The 26428-nt window shown below is 36.1% G+C and overlaps 1 protein-coding gene across 4 annotated transcripts in view; it reads right to left on the bottom strand.

The window, feature by feature from the left end:
* Positions 1-26428, bottom strand: part of COL24A1 (collagen type XXIV alpha 1 chain) — a 475258-nt gene that overhangs the window by 7762 nt on the left and 441068 nt on the right. For all 4 annotated transcript variants that reach the window (XM_029948854.1, XM_029948855.1, XM_029948856.1 and 1 more), the window contains 5 exons: positions 20794-20829; positions 20665-20691; positions 7898-7963; positions 6809-6977; positions 265-374 (listed from right to left, as the gene is read on the bottom strand). In XM_029948854.1, coding sequence (XP_029804714.1) covers positions 265-374; positions 6809-6977; positions 7898-7963; positions 20665-20691; positions 20794-20829 — 408 coding nt within the window. The remainder of the gene's footprint in view (positions 1-264; positions 375-6808; positions 6978-7897; positions 7964-20664; positions 20692-20793; positions 20830-26428) is intronic.

Here is a 26428-nt window from a genome sequence, read left to right as displayed (position 1 = left end):
TAAAAATATACGTTCCACATTTTTAAAAGGAAATCTAAAAAGCAGTAGAGTAAGCCATGCTATGGCAATCATAAAAGATACCATCAAAATGTCAAGATTCACTAGAACTGTTTTTTAAAAACAAAACATTTCTCGTATATAGTAGAGAATGATACCTTGCTCCCATTCACAAAATTCATAGTTATTTAAAGTAACAGAATTTTTAAAATTATGTTCCCTGAAACTGGGCAAGTATTGGCATGCGTTTTACAATTCAATACATACCTTTGTTACAGAAACAGGAGATAAACATGTCTGACCACCAGCACTGAAATTGCAGAAAACCTCGATGGCATCTGAAGGGCATCCAAGATTTGGATCAATCCAGTATTTTCCTGTTAATTTATTGTAAAACATAAAAATATTTAAATGCCATACTAAAACATATTTGAATCATCATTACAAATTATCATACTTTAAATATACATTTTTACAGTCTTAACTGTAAAAACTTAGAAGATTATAAAGATATTTATATTTAGTCAATACATGAAAGCTGCAAACATTAAATTGATACCAAAAATACTGTATTTTTCATGTACCTATCAATTTAAGGGCATTTTATAATTTTAACAAAAATGATATAATGGCTGGATTTATTGCTTCTTTTTTCTTTTTTTTAGTTTGTTTATTTATCTTGAGAGAGAGAGAGAGAGAGAGAGAGAGTGAGTGAGCACAAGTGGGAGAGGAACAGAGAGAAAGAGAGAGAGAGAGAGAGAGAGAGAGAGAGAGAGAGAGAGAGAGGAAGAGAATTCCAAGCAGGATCTATGCTGTCTGCACAGAGCCTGATGCAGGGCTCCAACTCAAGAACTGAACTGTGAGATCATGACCTGAGCTGCAACCAAGAGTCGACGCTTAACTGACTAAGTCACCCAGGCACCCCTATTGCTTCTTTCTATAGATGAGCTCATCGGTTTAAAGAGAACTGTCTAAAGATACATAGTTAACAGAAAAGTTGCAATTAATGTGGTATATGTGTATATGTCTGTTCTATGTCATTACAAAGTTTAAAAAAATACATAAATACTATATACATGTACATATATATTAAACAGAAACAACTTCAATCTCCCTGAGGCAAAAGATTACCTTTACGATAATTGGCATAAAAATAATAAACATTCTTTGTTTTCAGACAGAAGAGGTATAATTAAATGATTATCTTTTTTGTGGTTTCTTCATCAGATTTGTAAGTGAGAAAAACTGAAGTCCCTAAAGCCAGTGTAAACCTGCCAACCTTTGCCTTCACTGAATGAATGCCCAGCAGAATCAAAAGGAGTCTTGAAAGTCCCTACAGGAAATTCTTAGGCTGAAAAAGGATTGATCTAGGATCTTAGTTCCAGAGTAACAGGCTCAGAATATTGAAGGAGCACCTAATTATAAAAGCAAAAGCTAATAATTTTTGAATGAGATATAGCCCTGCTTTCTTGCATTAAAAAGGCAAGACAATCAAACAGTACTTGTCAAACGTCATTTCTACAGTAGGGAGAAATCCTTGTCTGTTCCATTCTTACCCTGTTGCAAAGATTCCACTACCCCACCCTAGGCTTCCTCTGGTACATTATTTTAGATTTCTAAAATATCCTTAACAATTCGTTACTATTCTACTAATCTTTTAAAATGGATCCTTCCTGAATTGGTGGCTCCAAGAGTGGGGGCTGTCCTCTATCGCAATGTTTTTCAAGTTTCAGTGGCATTAGAAACATCTGTTAAAACACAGGTATCTGGACCCCGTCCCCAGAGTTCCTAATTCATTAAGTCTGAGGCAGGCCTTGAGAATCTGCATGTCAACAGTATCAAACTCTGGTCCAGGGACATTTGAAGACCTACTGATCTATTGAGATCTAGAAGAATTGGGTGAATGAAATCCTATTCTCTGGTCCCTTCCCTTCCCCGCTCCCCTTGTTTTTTTACCCTTCCATCAGAATTTCAGATATTTTGTAAAGTTGGTAGCAACTAGTGCTGGATATTTTACCAGGTTCTAAAGCAGGCTTCCAGTCTTATCTAATGGGGGTAAATACATAATCTCACCATGATCTCTTCTCTTCTGAGAAACTGTTTCCTTCTACTGTGTGAGCTAATAAGTTCCTTATAAAACATTCTCCATCAAGTAAACTCTTACTGTTATATGGGGTAGAATGCTTTGAATTCAGGTATCATTATGTACAATGGTGAATTGGTAGGGACTTCATAATTTTTTCAGGATATGTTGAGCTCTAAACGAAGCAGTATACTGTAATATATCTTTTGTAGGCCCAAATGTTCTAACTCAAAACTGGCTCTCCCATGAGCACACCACTTCCCTTGCAGCTCTTTCAAATTCTGCCACAGCATCTATTATCTTTGTGCCTGGAGTGGGGAAGGTCTTTTTGCTCTTCCCTGCCACCTCTGGACCATTCTCCCTATTTTTTCCCTAACACAACTCCATGGTAAAAGGACTGCCATTATATTATGTCATCCATTACCTCTTCCTTTTGCAATCGACTTTCTTTGAAGATTTTATCATTGGATGGCTACTACTCTCAGAAAATCTACTTGGACCTAATTCTTGGTGACACTTCCAATACGTTGGCCTCTCAGTTCTTTGAACTCTTCTGCCAGTGTTCTTGTACACTTTCCCTGCTCCCCCGACTGGCCGTTCACTTTAACCATTAACTTCCCCAGGCCATACCCTAGCCTTTGCTATTATCTACAACTAGAATTCTGCCATTATTTCATCTCTCCTGTTTCAACTCATTCTCTATTGTCCTGACTCCAATCATTCTTCCATCCTATCAGGACTAACAATCCATTGGTAACATTTCTCATCATTTCTCATAATCACATGTTTGATTCCCTTCCTACCCAAGCAAAACCCACAGACCACAGACCTTTACTATAATTGCTTCCTTGGAGACTTCCTTAGCATCCCTGTCTTGCCTCAATTCACTGTGCTTGCCTTATAAAATCCTAACCTCATAGAAGTCCAATTTTGTGCCTGTACCTGCACAGCTAAATGTGGCTGAGGAAAAATACAGTTATGTGGACTTGGACTCACTTTAAATTCAAATGTTTGTAAGACTGCCAGACAACAACACTAGGTTTCCCTAGTTAGCTCCCTCTGTTATTCTCTTAGTTAACTTTAAAACCTTTTCCTCTCTCACCTTTATTATACCCATCCCTTTGCCTCTATTCTTTTTTTTTAATTTTTTAAACATGTATTTATTTTTGAGAGACAGAGAGAGACAGATTATGAGCAGGGGAGGGGCAGAGAGAGAGGGACACACAGAATTGGAAGCAGGCTCCACAGTCTGAGCTTCCAGCACAGAGCCCGAAGTGGGGCTCAAAGCCACGAACTGTGAGATCATGACCTGAGCTGAAGTCAGATGTTCAACCAACTGAGCCACCCAGGTGCCCCCCTTCACCCATATTCTTGAGTGATAACCTTTCAGAGTCACTGAGACACCTGAAGCAATGTGGAAGGAGCTTACAGAGCCACCCACTACCACGTCTCCTTACCTATCTGAGCTTGCACACATATTCTGCCCTCCTTCTTCTTATCGTGAATTGACTGTGTTCCTATGGAAAGCTTGTCTATCACACCTCAGTTTCAAATTTTTCCTCTCTTAATTTTTCCTTTGAGAATAATTATGCTTGCTATTTCTGCCAGTTCTCATTCATGCTATTTTATCAACCAGTATGCCTCATTATCATTGACTGTGTGCTGGGCACTACATTTGAGAAATGATTTGTGGAAATAATTTGAGCCCTAAGATGATGGTATATCAGACTTTTGTTTCTGGTGATACGGGGTGGGGATACTAGCAGTCTGGAATCATGTTAGTCCAAGTTCAAAGCTTAAGATTCTGAGCTATCTTCATGATGTGAAGCTAGACTATAGTCTATCTCTTCCAGTGTATGTTTACTTTTAAAATGGAGCCCTTTGAAAGCTTAAAGCCTCACGTTTCATGGGCCACAGATTCCAACTTTGACCCAGCCCAACTTTGACCCAGTCACCAAAAGCTGTATTCAGAACACAACCAGGGCAAAAGCAGTTCTGTGTGTGTTCGTCTCTTTGCTGTCTTCTTCAAAATGTTAGTTTAAAATGTCCTCATTATTTTGTTAGCTATTTGATGCTTTTAACTTGAAAACAATTTTTAAAAGATATTTAGCCAGGCAATTTAAATGACCTGCTTTATTACTGGAAATGGAAACTCTCTGGTTCTATAATTTTCTTGTAAAATCTATGTCGTTTTAACCACTATTGTTCCTCTAAACTGTGCTTGCGAAGGTCATCACAGAGCTTCATTTTACCAAATTCAGTAACTTTTCTCAGTCTTAACTTGACAGGAACCCAGTCAGTCCCTTCCTCGGGCAAATGTTTCTTTCACTCCACATGCATTTAGTTTTTCTCCTATCAGGGATAGCTTCTTCTTAGTTTTCTTTGCTAGTGCCTCCTCATTTACCTGATCTCTAAATATTGAGGAGCCAGAAGGCATAGGGTTTAGCTTTCCCTTCTCCATCTACTCTTTAGGTGGTCTTAAGCAGTCCAGGGGCATTAGATACTATTTATATGCAAATGACTTCATAATTTTTACCCCTGGCCAGAACCTTTCTCTAATTGCCACCTACCTCCTGACATTCTTACTTTATGCTTAACAGACATCTCAAAAGAAATATATCTAAAACTAAATTCCTGATCTTTCCTCCACAACTTGCTTCTGCATCTCTCTTACAGCAATCCCACACTTCCGTCCAAGTCAAAAACCTTAGAGTCCTCCTTTATCGTTCTATTTCTCTTATAACCTACATCCAAGTTGTCATCGAAAACTGTTGGCTCTACCTTAAAACGACTTGATCGTTTCTTATCACTTACTCTGCTACTAACTCTCGTCCAAGTCACCTGTCAGCTCTTACCTGGATTTTTCCAGTGGCCTCATTGGCTTCTTTTTAGTGTTATCTTCATTATATTTGAAATATATTAGCCAGAGTAATAATTCAAAAATCTAAGTCAAATCATATCATTTCTTTGCTGCAAAACTTTTTTTTACTTTATTTATTTATTTATTTTTATTTATGTATTTATTTTTATACAATTTATTTTTTTAACATATGCAATTATTTTCCATCATTTACAATACAGTAGTTACAATGATACTCCAAACAGAAAAGCAAAGTAAAACTTGCTGCAAAACTTTTAATGGCTTCCCACCACATTCATAATAAGAGCTGGAGTCTTCTGAGTAGTCTGTAAGATCTTATATAATCTGGTTTTTTAGATATCTTTCTGACTTCATTTTCTACTACTTTCGCTTTAAGCACTCTCCTCTACTTACCCTGGCATTCTTGTTAATCCTAGAACATACTACATATCCAATCCCAGAGCCTTTGCATTTGTCCTTTCTGCCTAGAAAGTTCTTTCCCTAGATTTCCTGTAGCTTGTACCCTTACCTCCTTCTGATATTGTGCAAGGGTCATGTTCCCAGAGATGCCTTATCTAACTACTGTATTTAAAACTTCACCCCCACTCCGCTTTTTCTCATATCCCTTTTCCCTGCTGCTTTGTGTTTCTCTATAGCATTTGCTGTGTCTCGTGATGAAAATATTGTTGGGCATTAAAACCTTTCTGATATCTTGCAATCCGTAGTATCAAGCCATTTTTCTTACAAAGAAGCCAGACCTTGAATTAGATTTCAGTCATTAGTATGTCTTAAAATGCCTTTGTTACTTTCAATTCCATAGAATTTCATGTTTATGCATCAAATATGGGAAAGAATCATTCAAACAAAATTACTATGGACAGCTGTAACTGTCTGTATTAGTTTAGTTTTTGTGGTAATTTAGGGCAGGAAATATCTATAGAAGTCAAGCATTTTATTAATATAAATAAAATGAATATTTTCACTGCACTTATAGAATGGAAGCTTATGTTTTTGGACAAGGGTGTGTGTGTTTTATGTGATGTGTATGTGTGTATACATAATTTAAATAAAATAGGGACTACTATTTGCCGTATAGAAGAATATAACATGTTTTTTTTCCAAATCAGCATATGTGTCCTTGCTACATATGTTTTTAGCAAAAAACTGTAACTACTAATATTGATTGTACAGCTGACCACAGACCCAACAGAAATGAAAATTATAGGATATATTGCAGCAGACAGGGTTCCCTTACCTATCATTAGATAATTAAAACTGTTCTACTTGCTTTAAAACTTTTCCTTGGAGGTTCTACTGTAAATTCATTTCTGCACCTCTGTTGAATGGATTTGGGGCTATCATTGTAGGGATGAAAAAATTCCAAGAATACCAAACCATCTCCCTACTCACTGACTCTGCACTGATGCATTTACATTCATTCTGTGTAAAAGCCATCATTTTAGGAGCTGGGATGGTGGGGCTCTCCATACGTGTGTTTTTCATCTTGTCACCTTTGTGGACCTGACAGGTACTCCTGTTAACCCAAAGGTCAATCCTTCCTATTTTAATTTTTAACATGAATATGGTATGTTCCAAGCACAAAGAGTAAGCAAGTGCTATAATTAGGGGGGTGGGAAAGTTGGGGATCAATAAGGATATGTAGAAGGAGACATTGACAATGTGAACCCTCAGAAAAGGACTTCAGAATCATGTCTCCCTCTGAGAGTAGATGGGTTTTGAAAATGTTAAAATGGCTTTGATAAGAGTTGTATCAAAATGATTAAGATTCGAAATGAATATAGTATCAACCTCAAACACACTGAGATGATGAAATTAGACATCAGAGTTTGAAAAGACCAAGAACTTACCATCTGATACTTTGTGTTCACAGTTAAGCAAATCTTTGCAGATTCGTGCTGGGTTATCTCGTGTGCCAAGAGGATTCTTGATGCTGTGTAGTAAATTGCTAAGGTAGTTCAGAGTTTTGAATATCTCTGTGCCATAGTCAATTAAAGTCACTTCAGTATTCTGGTAACTCTGCCAAATCATCACAGGAATCACATTAGTAAAAATGTAGAGTAGCCAGCAGCTGTATGTAAGTAACCCTCATCATCAACATGGACCAAGGCAGAAGAAAAATGTAATTTTGCTGTGCGCAATGAGTTGGAAGTAGGTTGTAAAAAACAGTTTATATTTAAATACAGGCATATATGTATATTTTACTAAACTTGATCCGAAATAAGAGATTAAATTCACTCTAGTTTTCAAGCTAACATAAAACTTAACAATTATTATGCCCACCGGAGTATATTGTTTTATTTTAATTTTTTTCACTATGAAGAACTTGATAATTAATATGTAAATATATATTTAAAAAAAGATGACTGAGGATGGGGACAAGTGGGGAGGCAGACTGTGGCGACCTCTGGAAGATGGAATCTCTTCTCTCTGCTGGTCCTCAAGCTGTGGCTCTGAAAACCCTGGCACCCCCAAGGGCAGCACAAGGCTCCCACAGAGGGTCAACACCGGCCTGGGCGATGGCAGAGCAGGGAAAGGCTGTGGCCCAGCACTGCCATGGCTGCAAATCTGGAGTACATTGTTTTAAAAGAAATTATACACTGAATAGAGTTTTAATAAGAAAAATGAGTAACAGGGATAGATCCCATTTTAAGAAATGGCTAACGTCATTCACTATTTTCTTAAACAGTTTCTCATTCCTTATTAAAAAATTCCTTAAATGGTATTACACCTTTTAAAAATGTTTTCCTTAAAAAAAATCCCATGCATATATTTCTGCTTATTAAAAATGCTTACTTTGTCCTTAAAAGTAGTTTCATTATGTTCAATCTGTTTTTAAATACAATCTTTTAGATAAAGCCACATTTTGGACTCTGAAAAAACTTCCAGTTTAATTTGTCTATTGAGAGTGCCAACATAAATAAAGCCAGATATATTACCTCCATCTGTAGGGCAGTATGGGATTCAATCAAGGCTTGAATAGCAGCATTGATATCCATTTGTTTCTGTGTAAAACAAAACCATTTGAGATTAGCAGCAACATCAACACTGAGGGCTCTATAGTAAAAGCTATAAATTCCGAAAGCAGTGCTATTAAAGTGTACTAGACTTATTATCTGAAGGGGGTTTGTAACTCTTATGGTTAGACAGATGCTGCAAATTTTGCCTGGATATCTGAAAGGACAATATGCCGCCTTCATCCAAATCTCGAAAGTCTCCTAATTAAAACAGGAGCCCTCAAATGAAAAACTATTTGTCACTGCTGCATAAAAACGCACACACAAGTTACTCAAATGGAAGAGGAATGAAATACAACTCCCTCAGTTAATAAATTGTAAAGGGAAGAATAAATAACTGTAGTAATTTATAACAGTTACATTCTTGGAAGGAAAATATAATAAAATACTACTGTCCTGAGGTAGTCACCACATTCGCTTAATCTGATACTTCTGCGGTCTTAAAAACAATTTCTGAAGTTGGAAAATGCACCATTAGTCCCAAAAGAAATAATACAGCATGAACCCAATCTCCTCCTGCATTTAATAAAAGATATTTTTAGAGAAAGGCTCAGCATAACCATTAGTAAAAGTCTTTTTGTATTTTATTTTTTTAAAAAGCTTGGAGACTAAGAAGCATGAGTTGGGAGAAAGTTCTGTGAAATGGCATCTGTGCAAACAAATCAAGCAATCTAATTGCTTTCAGAATGATTGTGCTGCTCAGATATCTTTTTACTTGGAGGGCCATACAATAGAAACTGTTTTCAACAGATCTCTCATAACCCAAGGCTGGTAATTTGAAAAACGATTTAAAGTGATGGGACAATCAATAAAATGCATTCTTTGTTGCCTCAACATGTGGTTTTCATGTTGGAAATTAATGGACTCATTCTGTACTATATATAAACATATATACTGCCAAACACTGATACATATTGAGGATAAAATGGTAAGTTAAAAAGAAAATTGCTTTTGTGAAGCTGAGATTTAAGGGAGAGAAAAACACAAATCAAATCTTAAAACTATATAATTACAAATTGTGCTATGTGCTATGAAAGAAAAAAAGTGCTTGGACCCATGAAAGAAATTAGGGGTTTCAGTGAAATCTGAAGGATGAGCACTTTGGAAGGAGTAGATGAGGGAAGTTTTCCTGAGATAGTGACATTTAATCTGAGATCTGAGGATAAGAAGGAATTGTTAGAAGAGGAGGTGAGAGAGCTTCCCAGGCAGAGTAACAGCCTTGCACAAAAGCTATGAGACAGAGAAGCATGGCCTGTTCAAAAAGCAGAAAGGGTCAGGCTAAAAGGTTCTACACAGATTAAATAATTCTGATCATCATGCCTGTGTGAATGAACATATTTTGGACATGGGTCACATGTCCAAAATATTTGCACTAAACATGGGCAATTGAATTAAGTACTAAATAATAGCCATCTTCATATTTTCCAGTTGGTTTGTTATTAGGGCTTTGATCTTAGAAAGCCTAGCATCAGCCATTCTCAAACTCTTCAGTTCAGAACTTGTTGTACTTTTAAATATTATTAAGGGCCTTAAAGAACTTTTATTTACATAAGTTATAACTTTTGATATTCACCACAGTAGAAATTAAAACACAAATTTGGGGTATTGCTTTAAAATAACCCATTATGCTTTTTTAAAGGTTTATTTATTTATTTTGAGAGAAAGTGAGCACAGGCAGGGGAGAAGCAGAGAGAGAATCCCAAGCAGACTCTGATCTGTCAGTGCAGAGTTGTGAGATCATGACCTGAGCTGAAATCAAGAGTCAGAGCTTAACTGAGCTGCACCTCAACCCATTATATGTTAATACAAATATTTTAATAAAAAATAATTGTATTTTCCAAAACAAAGAAAATGTGAGAAGAATGGCACTATTTTATATGTTCATACATATCTTTAATGTCTGGATTGAGAGAAGATAGCTAGATTGTCTTATTTCCTTCAGTGTTCAATCTGTTATGTTATTTTAGTTGAAATATATGAAGAAAATCTGGCCTTGCAAAGAAATGCAGTTGGAAACAGGATTATTTTAGTAATCTTTTCAGATAATTGTAGATATTCTTTGATACTATACCAAAATTTGACAAATGAAAATTTCTTAAGGGTTAGTTGAAATCTGAAATCAAGTCTATGAACTTTTTGTGCTTTTTATATTAAAATCTATAGGTCTAGCTTGAATTGTGAAAGAATCTTTTATCTACCCATGATATTGTTAACATTGCCCATTGATTATTTAGAAAATAATGGTTCATGGAATTATGCAGATCTTCCCAATTCTGACATACATTTGTTTTTTTTAAGTAGTTTATTGTCAAATTAGTTTCCATATAACACCCAGTGCTCTTCCCCACAAGTGCCCTTCTCCATCACCATCACCTCTTTTCCCCCCTCCTTTACCCCTTCAAGCCTCAGTTCGTTTTCAGTATTCAATAGTCTCTCAAGTTTTGTGTTCCTCTCTCTCCCTAACTCTCTTTCCCTCTTCCCCTCCCCCTGGTCCTCCTGTCAGTAGTTCTTGAAATGAGAGGTTTGATTCATTCACGTTTAAGAAAATATCTGCCAAGGAGCACTTGGGTGGCTCAGTCAGTTGAGCATCATGATCTTGCACTTCATGAGTTTGAGCCCCATGTTGGGCTCCGTGCTGACAGCTCAGAGCCTGAGGCCTGTTTCAGATCCTATGTCTCCTCTCTCAGCCCCCAACCTCCCCATGTGCTCTTTCTCTGTCTCTCATAAATGAATAAACATTAAAAAAATAATAAAAATGTTTATCTATCAAATACTCATGTGTATATAATATTGTTAGTCTGTCAAGTAATATGGTGCTCTATGAAAAGAGCAGCCAGTTCAGTTTGTAACTGAGACAATTGCACAAGTGCTTTTTTTTGAGGTAAATACTATCCTTCAGTATGGAGCAGAATTGTTCTTCTATATGTCCTTCTATTTTGTTCTAGAGATTACTAAAAAGTTGTATACTCAAAATTGGAGATTTAGGATACAGGAGAAACAGTGGAGTAACTGACCTCCCAGAATTTTCTCTCCTATAAGAGCAATGAGAAAACTGGGGGAGGAAAAAGTCAGAATGAAGACTATGGAAATTAACAAAATGCTTGCAGCAATATGGGGGGCATTTATATAAGAAAAATAGCTGAATCTTGGTAAGGGCAGTGAGTTTCATGGAACTTTACTTTGCCCTATTCCGACGTCTTTCTTTTTAGCTCTGTGGTAGCCCTAAAAACAGCAACCCATAATTATAGTAAAAACAAGAAGCCAGGAAGCCATATAGGGGAGCAGAATGGGGTTGGGGTTGCTCTAAAGCATCATTTCCAGTAAATTATTATTATTTGACATGCCTGGTAGCTCCCTGGAAGACATCGTTTGCAAAGCTATCTTTATTTTACCTGACTTGCAGCTCATCCAATGCAAAATATCTTTTCCCTGGGAGCATTTTTCAAAAACATTTAGAGGGAATTATTTAACTTCGTGGCTCTCTAGAGCACTGGAAAACAGTTGTGGCGAGCAACGAGCTAACAAAAAGCATACAACAGAAAGCTAGGGGATGAGATGTCCCCACAGAGATTCTGAAAAGCGTGGACATATTTCTGGAAATCTAGAAGTCCATGTGCCTTTGTAGGGTTGTGCGTATGCTTAGAAAATATCTGAGAGGGCCCTAAGCTCTCTCCTCTGGCTTTCAGTCTCTGTGAAATCAGGACGTTAAAGCTGAGGCATAGTTTTCAATTGCCTGGCTGAGCAATGAAGGGGTGCCCTAACATATACAGAGACATTTGTTAAAAACTGGGAGACTTATTGGTCCTGCCATTTAAGGTAATCTCTCTCAACCTGTTAGCTGACTACTAAGCTGAGAAGAGATATAAGTGGTCACACATGTTTAAGCACACAGACTTTATACAATTTAGAAAAGTCTATAAACACACATACAACAATGAATAGCAACAAAAATAGACCCAGGGGTCAAGGGGAACCATTTTATTTCCCAAAATGTCACATTATTTTATTTACAGTGTACAGTTTTTGGCCAAAAAATTACAAGATAATGCAAAGAAACATTAAAGTAGAGCCCATAAGCAAGCGGAAGGGTAATCAGCCAATAGGAGTGGCCCGTGAATAACCCTAGATGTTGTACATAGTAGACAAAGACTTTTTTAAGCTATTGTAGATATGTTAACAAACTAAAGGAAATAATGTCTACAGAACTAAAGGAAAGCATGCAAAAGATGTCTTACAAATAAAGAATATCAATTTAAAAAAAAGGAAATTACAGAAAAGAACCAAATAGAAATTCTGCATTTGGAAGGTACAAAAAACGAAATGAAAATTTACTAGAAAGGCTCAACAGTGGATTTCAGCAGACAGAAGAATCAGTGAACTTTAAGACTGGTTTATTGAAATTTTCTAATCAGAAGAGTATACAGATAAAAGAGTGAAGAAAATGAACAGTGGCTCTGAAACCTATGGAACGCCAACAAAAAATACTAACATATGCATAATGGGAGTTGCAGAAGGGGAAGAGAAAATGGATCAGAAAGAATATTTCAAAAATAATGCTGTAAGACAGTGATGAAAGAAATTAAAAAAGAAGAAACAAAGGGAAGATATTCCATGGTGATGGATCAAAAGAATTAATATTGTTAAAATGCCCATACTACCCGAAGTAATCTACACAGTCATGCAAGCCCTTATCAAAATTCTGATGGCATTTTTCACAGAAACAGAACAACCCATTCTAACATTTTTATGGAATCAAGAAAGACCTCGAATACCCAAAGAAATCTTATGAAAGAAGAACAAAGCTGGATACATCATGCTCCCTAATTTCAAACTGTTAGAAAAAGCCATAGTAATCAAAATAGTATGGTACTGGGATTAAAACCGACATATAGACCAAAGGAACAGAATAGAGAACCCAGAAATAAATCCATGCATATGTGGCCAATTAATTTACAACAAAGGAGCCAAAAATATACAGCTAAGTAAGGGCAGTCTCTTCAATAAATGGTATTGGGAGAACTGGACAGCCACATGCAATAGGATGAAATTAGACCTTTACCTTAACCATACACAATTAACTCAAAATGGATAAAGACTTGAATTTAAGACCTGAAACCATAAAGCTCTTAGAAGAAAACACAGGTGGTAAGCTCTTTGATATCAGTTTTGGTGATAATTTTTTTGGATTGATACCAAAAGCAAAGGCAACAAAAGCAGTGTAAACAAGTGAGACCACATCAAACTAAGAAACTTCTACACAGCAGAAGAAACAATCAGCAAAATGAAAAGGCAACCTACTGAATGAAAGAAAATATTTGCAAATCAAAAAATTGGATATGGGGTTAACATACAAAATATACAACTCAATCACAAAAAACCCAACAATCCAATTAAAAATTGGGCAGAGGATCTGAACTGACATTTTTCCAAAAAAGACATAGGAATGGCCAACAAGTTATGAAAAGGTGTTCAACATCACTAATCATCAGGGAAATGCAAATCAAAATCACAATAAGCTATTTTTTTATACCTGTTAGAATAGTGATTATCAAAAGACAAGAAATAACAAGTGCTGGAGAGGATGTGGTGAAAGGGAAGCTCTTATACACTGTTGGTGGGAATGTAAATTGGTACAGCTGCTGTAAAAAACAATATGGATTCCCCCCACCCCCCACCCCCACCGCCAAATTAATAGAATTACCATATAATCCAGCTAGTCCAATTCTGGGTATTTATTGGAAGAAAACAAAAATGCTGACTTGAAAACATATATGATTTCCTATGTTCACTGCAGCATTATTTAAAATAGACAAGAAATGGAAAGAACCTGAACCAACTAAAACTAATATAATGTTAAATGTTAATTATATCTCAATTTAAAAAAGGGAATGGCTGAAAATTTGATGAGAAAAATTAATCTACACATCCAAGAAGCTCAATGAACTTCCCCAGATACATCATAATCAAACTGTTGAAAGCTAAAGACAAAGAGAGAATTTTGAAGGCAGAAACAGAGAAGATACTCATTAGACCCAAGAGATCCTCGAATGAAATTAACAGCTAAATTTTCATAAAAAGTCATAAAGGTAAGAAGGCAATGGGATGACATATTCAGAATGCTGAAAGAAAAAGACTATCAACCAAGAGTTTTATATCAAATACAACTATCCTTCAAAAATAAAGGAAAAATCAAGACATTTCCAGATAAATAAAAACTAAGAGAATTCATCACTAGCAAAACTTCCCTAGAAAAATAATAAAGGGAATCCTTCAAGCTGAAATTAAAGATTACTAAGCAGAAACTTGAATCCAAATGAAGAAATAAAGAGCCAAACATAATGTGCAGGTAAATATAAAAGAAAGTATAGATTTTAAAGAGCCAAAACAATCCTGAAAAAAGGCCAGAGTTGAAACATCACACTTTGAAACTTACTACAAAGCTACAGTAATCAAAACAGTGTGGTACTATCACAGAGACAGACATAGACCAATATAATAGAATAGAGTCTAGAAGTAGACCTTCATATATACGGTCAAGTGATTTTTGACCAGGGTGTCAAGACCATTGAATTGGGAAAGAACAGTTTTCAACAAATTGTGCTGGGAAATTTTGATATCCACATACAAAAGAATGAATTTAGACCCTTATCTTATATTATATACAAAAAGTAACTCAAAACAAGATTTAAATATAAGAGCTAAACCAATAAACCTCTTAGAAAACTTAAGGGAAAAACTTCATTACGTTGGATTTGAAAATGACTTTTTGGATATGACCCTAAAAGAAAGGCCAAAAAATAAAACCAGATAAATTGGACTACACTAGAATTAAAAACTTCTGTACAAAGGCGACTATCATCAGAATGAAAAGGCAACTCCTGGAAGAAAATATTTGTATCATATATTGGATAAGGGATTAATATCTAGAATAGATAAAGAACTCCTACAACCTAACAACAACAAACATGCCACCCAATTAAAAAATGACAAAGGACTTGAACAGAAAATTTCCTAAAGAAGATATATAAGCCAACAAGCACATGAAAAGATGTTTGGCCCCACTAATTATTAGGGAATCTCAAACAAAACCACAAGTAGATGCTACTTCACACCCATTAGGATGGGTGTTATAAAAACAACAACAAACAAAACAGAATATAACAAGTGTTGGTGAGGATGCAGAAAATTTGGAACCCTGCACAGTGCTGGTGGGAATGTGAAAGGATGCAGCTGTTATAAAATATAGTATAGAATACCTCAAAAAAATGTCACTTATGGGTGTATACCAAAATGAATTGAAAGGAAAGACTCCAGCAGATACTGGACACTTATGTTCATAGCAGCTTTATTCATAATAACCAAAAAGTGGATGCAATTGAAACATCTCCAGGAATAAACCAAATGGGGTATATATACATACAATGGAATATTATTCAGCTTTAAACAGGAAAGTCTGACACACACTGCAATGCTGAAGACATTATGCTACGTGAAATAAGCCAGTCATAAAAGGACTTTATTACTGTCCTTTATATGTCACATAAAACACTGTATTATTGTCATTTATATGTCACAACTATGTACTTATATGTTCCTGGAGAGGTCAAATTAATAAAGACAGAATGGTAGTTGCCAGGTGCTGGGGAAGGGAGGAATGAGGAATTATTGTTTAGTGGGTACAAAACTTTAGTTTTGAAAGAGCAAAATGTTCTGGGGATGGGTGGTGCAGACGGTTATACAGTAATGGGAAGCCCAAATGTCCATCAACTGATGAATGGATAAAAAAGATGTGGTGTGTGTGTGTACATATATGTATAATGGAATATTACTCGGGGATCAGAAAGAATGAAATCTTGCCATTTGCAACAACATGGGTGGAATTAGAGTATATTATGCTAAGTGAAATAAGTCATGCAGAGAAAGACAAATAGATGATTTCCTCAAATGTGGAATTTAAGAAACACAACAGATGAATATAGTGGAAGGGAAGCAAAAATGAGATAAAATCAGAGAGGGAGGCAAACCATAAGAAACTCTTAAATACAGAAAACAGATGAGGTTGCTAGAGAGGAGGTCAGTAGTGGAATGGACATTAAGGAGGGTACTTGTTGGGGTGGGCAGTGAGTATTGTGTATAAAGTGATGAATCACTGGGTTCTACTCCTGGAACCAATACTACACTATATGTTGACTAACTTGAATTTAAATTTTAAAAATGCAAAACAAAAAAACCCCCAAAACCCACAAACCAATGTGAATGTACTTAATGCCACTGAACTGTATACTTAAAATGGTTAAAACTTCACCAAAATGAACAATAATAAAGAAATATGCTCATTATCCTTTACCCTTAACCAACCCACTACTGGGAACTAATCTTATAGATATTCTGCAAATGATATGCATATGGACAGGACATTTGTACCATTGGTATTAGCAAAAGAGTAGAAATAAACACCCACCAACAGAGAACTTAGATGAATAAACTAAAGGTTATCCTTTGTTTTAATTTTTTGTAAAATTTACTTATTTTTAAGAGAGAGAGAGAGAGAGAGAGAACAAGTGGGGGAAGGGCAGAGAGACAGGGGGACAGAGGATCCAAAACAGACAGGGCTTGAACCCACTATGAGATCATGATCTGAGCTGAAGTTGGATGCTTAATTGACTGAGCTACCCAGCACCCCAAACTGCAGGATATTCTTAAGTAAGATGACCATTTTTTATTTTCTGTGTGTGGCAGTGACAAATACAATGACTTTTCGTAGATTAATAGTGTAAAGTATGGTATTGGATGCATACTAAGGTACTAGCAATTTTAAATGTCAACTCATAAGGGAAGGGAAGGAAAAATAAGATAAAAACTAAGATGAGAAAGGGAGGCCAGCCATTAGAGACTCTTAAATACAGAGAACAAACTAAGGGTTACTGGAGGGCAGGTGCGTGAGGGGATGGGCTAAATGAGTGATGGGTATGAAGGAGGGCATTTGTTGAGATGAGTACTGGGCGTTTTGATGAATCATTGGGTTCTACTCCTGAAACCAGTACTACACTTGTATGTTCACATTAAAAAAATTAAATGTCAACTCAATGGAAAAGGCTTTTTTTTTCACCCAACAGGCATTAGAGAGAAAAGAACTGTCATAACGCTTGGCCACTCACGGATTTTCTTGGCAATACACATATTTGTATAATTTCCAATGTATTCCTAAAGCCTAGTTCACGCCTGGCACATAGTAGGCATTCAATTTGCTGAACTTATGAATGTTTTTCCAAGGATAGTCTTTAGTGAGGGCAGGCTCAGACAGACTATTAAGAGGATCTGCTGGGGAAGTCATTCAGCAACATCTAAGTGCCCACATCTGAGTGTAAAACTCTCCTACGTGCGGTGGAAGAATCCAAAAGCAGTAGCTCCCTCCATGTCCTCTTGTTAGAGAAAACACATTCTCCCATGAACATCACTTAACCTTATAAAAACATGCACATAAAATAGAAGACAAACAATAGGAAATAATCAGATTGTTGGCACTAATGAGGGGATGGAATGAAATCTTCACAATTATTTCCCAACTTATTTGAATAAAATGTAGATCTAGTCTGAGCACTCTAGTATTTTGAGGAGAAGTGTTATTTTAAAGGTGTCAGAAGTCTTAAGATCACTGGAGAGTGTAAACACCGATGGGATAGGAGCCGGGTTCATGTCATGCCCCTCTCCACAGTGGAAGTAACCGCTTGTTCTCGGGAACCAAGACCGCACCAGCAGTTGCAGCTCCTACATTCATCAGCCCAGGTTTCACAGTTGACCCACTAGCTCTTGTAAATCAGTTGGATATTCCTTATCTCATCTAGTTATTTTAATGAGTACTATTTCCAACCCCCATCCCAACACACATACTCATCTTGTTCTTCCCTTTATCCCACTGATTATTTTTGGTTAACTTTGCCATTCTGTTGTAGATTTGTTAGATTCTAAATTTCTTACCATGTGCACTGAGGTCTGACTGTCACCGTGATAATATCCTTAAATTCAAAAGTACCATCAAGATATATTCCTTTTCCTGACACATTTCCTTTTAGCTATTCTACTTTAGGAACTTGGACAAGTTACTTTACTTCCATCGGTCTTAAAAAAGAGGAAGTTAAACTGGATTAGAGGTTTTCAAATTTGTCTTGACCCATAGGAAGAAATACATTTTTACTTCATGATAAGGTCCACACAAAAATACATACATTTAACTGAAAAGTTTTATAAAACCATATTTATTCTTATTAGGGCTGATAGACTGGTTTTCTTTTTTTTTTGCTTTTTCATTGAAGTAAAATTCACATAACATAAAATTCACCATTTAAACCATTTTTAAAGTGTATAATTCAGTTGCTTTTAGTAATTCACTATGTTGTATTAATGATTATGACTACTTAATTTTGAAACATTTCTGTCACCTCTAAAAGAAACCTCATACTCATTAAGCAGTTATTCCCCATATTTTTAAAATTCTATTCTATTTACTTTAATTTCAAAAGAATTCTGAATAAGACTCACTAAATTGGTCTAAAGTACCACTAACTATGAGTCATAAGTCAGTCTGAAATAAATACTAAATAAATTACTAAGAGAATGTCTGTCTCTAATTCTATGATGCTGTTCTATTCTAGACAGTATTTCCCTCCAAGTGAAATATTCTGTCTTTAGAGGATTCTCACTGAAATTTTCTAAGAGGCACAACTTGCTTTTTGGACTCATTTATTCATTCAATCATTAGGGCGTGAATGGAAAAGAAATTAAAAAAAAGTTTCTACCTTCAAAGAGTTCACAGTCTCATAATAGAAAGAGACTGGCGTGAAGATGAATGAGTATAAATGAGAAGGGGAAGTGATCAGCTCTAGCTTGCAGTGTGATGAGAAGGAATTAAGAAGAGTTTCAAAGAAGCTATGATCATAAATTGAGCTCAGAAAGAATATATAGGTGTTTTCTCCTGGCATTTACACTTCTGCTCCAGAAGTCTTCTCAGGTTTACAATGTCACTTTTTTACAATAGACTGTGAAAATCCCAGAAAGATAATATAAGGAAACCAGCTTTCATATTGGCCAAGAAGAAAGGCAAAAAGAAAGGAATAAAAGAAGGAAAGAAAGAAACTAACATTTAAGTATTTACAATGTGACAAGCACATATATTTTATTTAATCCTCCTAATAATTCTTCAAAGTATATATTCTTATCACACCTTGTTCAGAATAAACATCTTTACCCAACTTCATTTTGGCTGTAGAGAACATATACAAACATTTCTAAGTGAGACAGGGCTATGGTGCCACAAAGCTTGGTATTTCAGTGTGAAAATTTTCATTAGTTACATCTAATTTGCCAAGGATCTTTTAGGCCTTGTCCTTTTTTAGGAAGGCAGCTATATCAAAATCATTATAAAGTGGGAAGGCAACTGATGAAGGTATTTGTAAGCCAGGCTTTGTGGAGATCCAGGGGGAAGGGAAGAATAGAAATAAACAGTAATTTAAGATTAAATAAAGGCATTCCCATTAATGTTCATGCCAAGGCAGGTTTCATTTTCCTATTCAGATAGCCAGAAAGTGAGAGTAAGTTTTAAACATCGTGGAGAATGAATCTCCTGTTTCCAAGGAGATAATCTACCTGTGGCACCTTGCTTGAAAGTTACTATTCACCATGATAAAAAGCATAAAGGAAGGACGTTTCTGGAGTGTTGAGAATAGACCACAGTGATCTACCAACTAGAACTGTCAGAAATCCAACCGACACCAGTGCAGTATGTGGAAATAAGTAAGGCTAGAAGTCATGGAACTAGGCATTGTTTGGGATAATGTAGCCAATGGTGGATCTTTTTGAGGCAGGAAGTGTGACCAAGGACCACTGAATTTGAGAAGGCTGCTGTAGAGTAGGGCATAGGTGAGGTTGAGGATGGAAGGAGACTCTTGCAAGAAGCAGGAAGATAAGTGAATGCAAAGCATATAGGAAACCAAACTTGGAACATCAGAGGCCAGGAGATAGCAGCTGACAATGAGGTAACAGAAGCTTTGCTTCAAAGATAAAGGCAGCAACCTCTAGGTTGTCATAGATAACAAGCAAATACGTAAGTCTGAAGGCTACTAAAGACACCAGCAACTGAGATGGATTCTTGTAAAGTCTAAGAAGTGGATTACTTGTTGGTAGAAAAACATTTAAAAAAGGAGAGTCAGAGCTCAGAAGTAGGAGGAAATGGAGGGGGTCAGTATTTTTTTTTTGAGTACTTTTTATGTAAGGCACTATGCTGAGTGCTTTACTTTTTAATTTTTTTTTAATTCTGAAAGACAGAGAGAGAGAGAGAGAGAGAGAGAGAGAGAGAGAGAGAGAAAGAGAGAGACTCAAGCAGGTTCTGCACTGTCTTGTTTAAACCATCAGGTCTACGGATGGTTATGGATATAACTGAGCCATCCCTTTACTTCCTATTTAAAACTCATATCTACCCAAGAAAGTTAGACATTCCCCTTTTTATAGATGAGAAGTCTGAGTCTGAGGCTTAGATTTCATTATTATAGCTGGGAAGGGTTTATATCAGATTAGCAAAAAAAAAAAAAACATGTAGGGAAAAGAAACACCTTTTAAACAGGGAGTTAGAAGAAGCTTTAAAAAGCTTTAGTGTAATATACTAAGATAAAGTAAACAAAACCTAGAAAACTTACTCTCGGGCCAGGTGCTCCAGGTGGACCCTATAACATAACAAATTAAAAAAAATTTGTCAGTAGATAATCTCAAACCAGGCAAGCATATGAGCATCAACAGTAAACAGATATAAATGCAAACAAACTCACTGGAGGCCCTGGTTGACCTCTTGGCCCTGGGGGACCCTAGAAGAAATGAAGACAAAGCACAATATGTATATCTTATGCATATGGTTTGGTATAAACAAGACAACTAAGATTTAGTTCCATGTGAGGCAGATTCTTAAGTTTCAAAGTTGTTTTAATATTTTGAAGTTATGTGCTCTTTGCACTCAACTATCACACACAAATGTGAACAAGCTGGATATTTACTTTCATGTTTTATTGATACTAGACAATGAATTTATTCATTTTAATAATCAATTATAAATATAACATTTAAAAATGTTAATACTGCCTAAATATATTTTTCTATTATTTCTATATACCATCCACCAAATCAGCAAAGATGAAAACTTTAGTGTTTTTAGATACCTCCATTTCCTTCAATATCCACCTATAATTTGGTTATCTATGACTGTGGAATTCACCTCCAAATCTCTCCAAAATACTTCTCCATTTTCATAGTAACTGTCTTACTTGAGTATTAATCATGTACTTTAGACTGAATGTTTGTGTTCCACCCAAATTCATATATTAAAGTCCTGATCTTCAGTGTGATGGCATTTGGAGGTGGGGGATTGGGGAGGTAATTACATCATGTGGAACTCTTATGTGGAGTCCTTTTAAGAAGAGACACAAGAGAGATGATCTCTCTTCCTACCATATGAGGTTATAGGAAGAAGGCTCCTGCCTGCAAACCAGGAAGACGACCCTCACTTGACATTGGACCAGCACCTTGATCTTGGACTTCAGAGCCTCTACAACTATGAGAAATATTGTATCTTATTTAAGCCATCCAGTCTATGGCAATTTGTTATAGCAGCCTGAGATGACTAGGATATCGTGTTTTGCATGGACTCCTAATATCACATTCTGACTTTATCTCTCTACTATGAAAACTACACTGTGCTTATAAAATGGAAATCTAATCAGGTCATTATTTAGTTAAAATGATTCAATAGCTTTTTATTTGTCTAGAGATGTTATAAACTTCCTAAAAGTGGTAGCTCCCATTTATTGAGAACTTACTACATGACAAGTTATATGCTCAATTTCTGAGAACTACCTGTATGCCAAGTCATATGCTATATTTCCATTTTACAATGAAGAAAGTGGCAGCCAGCAAATGAGGAACAGAGCTAGGATTAAAATGCAGTCAATTGAATATAAAACTATACGTTCTGTTTTTTTTTTTATTTTAGAGAGAGAGAGTGTGTGTAAGTGGGGTAGAGGGGAAAGGGGCGGGCAGAGACAGAGAGAGAGAAAGAGAGAGAGCGTGAGATAGAGAGAGAGAGGGAGAGAGAGAGAGAGAAGGAGAATCCCAGGCAGGCTACAAACTCAGCACAGAGCCTGATGCAAGGCTAGAGCCCACCACCCTGGCATCATGATCTGAGCCAAAATCAAGAATCGGACACTCAACTGACTGAGCCACCCAGGCACCCCGAAAGTATATGTTCTTAATCAATGTACATCCCTACCTCCTCTTCAAGATCTGGGCCTTACCTCTGCCTACTCTCCCTAACATGTCCTACACTCCATCTATAACCAACTACTTGTAGATCTGCATCTTCAAAGTTCTTTCACACATGCATTCTCTTGCATGTGCTATTTCCTTGACCAGGAATGCTCCTCCTTACCTTCTCTATCTGTTTAACTCTCATTCCTCTTCCAGTATGTCTTTAAAACTCTATACTTACCTTGCTCATGCCTCCCCAGCCGCCTCCCTCCTGCTCAGCTAACCACTTCTGCATTCTCTAGCACATAACACAGTAGAATCCCTAGAGGTGTTTAAGACTGTCTTAGTCACCTTTTCATTTCCTGGAACAAGAATAGTGACTACTCCATAGCAGGTTTTTGAAAACCGCACTTGAATGCAAAAATAATGTAAAAATTACCTAATATTAATTTAGAAGTTAGAATAGTTAAAAAGTGTGTAGTAAAATGTGAAAAGTTTCGTTCAAATTTTTCAAAACGAAACAACAATAATTATGTCTCCTCAGGCCACTTTGAATCCTCTGTTCCTCTCTCTCTGCCCCTCCCCCAAGCACACATGCGCTCTTTCTCTCTCTCAAAAATAAACAAAATAAAAATATTAAAAAAGAGAATGCTCAAAATTTAACTTACTTGATGGTCAACTGAATGTTAAGACCACATTGAGTCAAATTCAGATTATGGTTAAAAGATGACAAAACACAATTTATCTTCAGTTGAGAGTTAAATAATATTGATGTTATGCTTGACTTGAGTTTTGCCAGAGCTGTTGATTCTAAATATACTGTGAAAACTAGAGCAAACAACAGTAACTTAAAAAGAATAGAGCTCTCCAGTACCACACTTGCTGGACATTTCTTAGTTTGCATGGCTTATGATTATAATTTCAAGTAAAGAATATATAAAACTTGTACCTCAGAAGCTGCATGATAAACACAGACAGACCATGTTTAAAATTATTTTAATGTTTATTTTTGAGAGAGAGAGAGAGAGAGAGAGGAAAGGGCAGAGAGATAGAGAGGGAGACATAGAATCTGAAGCAGGCTCCAGGCTCTGAGCTGTCAGACCAGAGCCCTATGTGGGGCTCAAACTCAGAAACTGTGAGATCACGACCTGAGCTGAAGTCAGACACATAACCAACTGAGCCATCCAGGAGCCCCTAGAGATAGCCTTTTAAATATACAGAGGTTCAGAATGAATTTGGCTGTGTAAGTTTTTCTATTCTGGAACAACATTGTAAAAATAAACCATTGATGTTTCACCCCGCTTAGCATATTTCTGACACTTGTAAACTCACTGGTGGTTCAGTACAAAACATGTACCTTATCTGTGACTTTGAAAGAGGAAATTGTCATAGAAAGCAGACACTATTTTTACTGCTGATTTTACTGGTTTCTTTTTGGCTTGTTACCCAAAATTAGTCAGGTCATCACAAATATGATCAAATTAAATTCTTGAAGCCAAACAAGCCAGGGCAAGACAACCCTAGGAAAAGAACTCCATAGAATGAAGCAATTAGCCAAGTCAAACAAAATATTACTCAACAATATAACATTTATTAGTTTTCTATTTCTTTAGCCTACCATTAAGAAAAAGTGATTCCCTCTCTCTAGCTACTATATAAAATATCATCTAGTGGCACCTGCGTGGCTCAGTTGGTTGGGTGACGATCTTCAGCTCAGGTCGTGATCTCACAGCTCATGAGTTCAAGCCCTGCACTGGGCTCTGTGCCAGCAGCTCAGAGCCTGGAGCCTGCTTCAGATTTTGTGTCTCCCTCTCTCTCTGCCCGTCCCTCGCTCATGCTCTATTTCTCTCTCTCTCTCTCTCTCTCTCTCTCTCTCTCTCAAAAATAAATAAACATTAAAAAATCTAAGCAGTTTATAATAAAACTATGATTGTGTTAATTTCCTAAAGGGAAACCAATTTATATGAATGGTTATGGTGGTTATTTGGCCATAGTCAAAGTACTATCATTGGAAATAGACTCTCTTTCCATTTAATCCCAGAATTTACATTTGATCCTCCAAAAGTAACAATTTTTTTACACTTTAAAAAATATTAATAAGTGCATGTCTTTGAACCTGAGTATGTTAGACTTTGCCTTTTTGTAAAGGCAATCTTGATTTAACTTCCTAATCTTTACTTTAGGCTGGCTTAGGTACAGAGAGCTTCTTTTTTGTCAGTTATAAATTGAGAAGCTTGCATTGCTTAGCAGCATCCTGGGTCTCTACTTACTACATGTGACTAGCAACTCTCCTTTTTTCCCAGGTGTGAAAACCAAGTATGTCTCTACAAATTGCCAAATGTCTCCTGTGGTGTGTGTGTGGTGGAGGAATGGCTCCTAGTCGAGAACCTCTGATTTGTAGGGTTTAACTGGGAATTTGGTGATATTAAATACTATTTATGAGAAGAAATGTGATTAGGATGGAGTCAGTGAATTATAAGGCACAGAGATAACTATAAGTTAGGAATTGACTCTTGTGGAATCTGCCATGTAAATGGCTGGACTATTCTTAATATAGGTGACAGGTCTATATATACCAGCTTCCTTACCCAAGTTGCTCCTAAAACTTACTTTCTGAAAGGTACTATAATTAATAGAAAAGTACAATGGTGTGGGAATCAGGAGACCTGGGCTCTGGTCTTATCTCTGTACCTAATTAACTGTATTTTCTTGAGTGAGTTGTTACACATTTGGATCTCAGATATCCCAACTGTAACAAGATTTGGTCAAGATCAGTCTCTAAGGCTCACTTCAAAATTGTGATTTTCAAATATTTTATCAATTTTCTTCCTCATATTCTGCATTTGAAGAAAGAAGGTGACCATGTGCATACACATTGGGAATTTTTAATTTGTATGAATGTAAGGAAGTATGTACTTGAGTTAAAAGAGTTTAAAAATTTTTTATTTGAATGAATTATACTATCTATAAATTTTAAAAAGAGTCATATTCATATCAGCTTTGAATTATTAATTTGTTAGTGTTTAGGACATGTTTTCCCATAACTTAGATTTTCCTTATACTATATCTTCCTCACTTTCAAATTGGAAGAAAGGAAGATTCTGCTAATCAAGAACTGTGGAGACATGAATTTAGAGGCAATATTTGAGAAAACGTCAATGATATTCTTCAACATCTTACTGCTTTTCATTAAATAATATGCTATAAAATGAAGCAGCTAATCTAAAAATTCATAAGCTGAGATTATTTTCTATTTTTCCTACTTCTGTGGCATTAACCTGCTTCAAGTTGTGACATTTTTGTCAAAATCTTTTTCATATGATTGACACTAGGAGATCATTTTTTTCCACCAATTGTATCCATTATTTCTGGAGATCATCTTTGCATTTCTTACTTCATAAAATCATGTTCTAAAAGCATTTGTTGTCTCATGGGAACCAGGAGATATTTGTAACCTTTTAAGATTAACTTGCCATTAATGTGATAGTTTTGAAGCAGGGAGAGAGGAAGGAGATCTATATTCTATCTGCTAGGAAGTCTTCTCAGGATGCCATAAAATTCTGGCTCAGTTTACTATATATATATACATATATATATATTCCAAAAATAAGTCAATCCAGGGACTTATTTTTGGAATAGTCCATAGGCAGGCAGATATGGAGCAAGTATAGAATAGAAAGGGAAAAGGCACTCTTTCATAGATGGCAATACAGAAACAGCTTTCTCAGAGGTGGAGAGTACCTATCTGGGACCAATACTAGAGTTTAAAATGTTAAATTCTAGAAGGTATAAAGCTTCCTAACCAAAAACCCCAAATTTATTCTAAAGGGGATACTTCTCATGTATTGTTTAATGAGAGTAACCTTTTTTTTTTTTTTAAAAGGCATTGAATCATCATTTGGTCTTGGTATAAAATGGCATAGCTTTATAAATTGGTAAGAATGGCACAGTTTCATAAATTCTTACGCCAGCTTCGTGGAACATTTAAAAATAAGATTTACAAAGCCTGCTTTGATAGATTCTTGTGCTTCTGATCTTTGAACAGAGTGGAGTGTCATATTTGTCTCAATACAAAAGATCTTGGCTAATAAAAATTCATTCCAAAAATGCCCCATGTACTGGTATTATTCGAGGCTGACCCCCTTGAGGTCATATATTTGGAAACAT

This window comes from Suricata suricatta, chromosome 8 (assembly GCF_006229205.1).
Source record: "Suricata suricatta isolate VVHF042 chromosome 8, meerkat_22Aug2017_6uvM2_HiC, whole genome shotgun sequence".
Lineage (NCBI taxonomy): Eukaryota > Metazoa > Chordata > Mammalia > Carnivora > Herpestidae > Suricata > Suricata suricatta.
The sequence above is the reverse complement of the archived record's forward strand: the minus strand, read 5'-3'. Positions and strand labels throughout refer to the sequence as shown.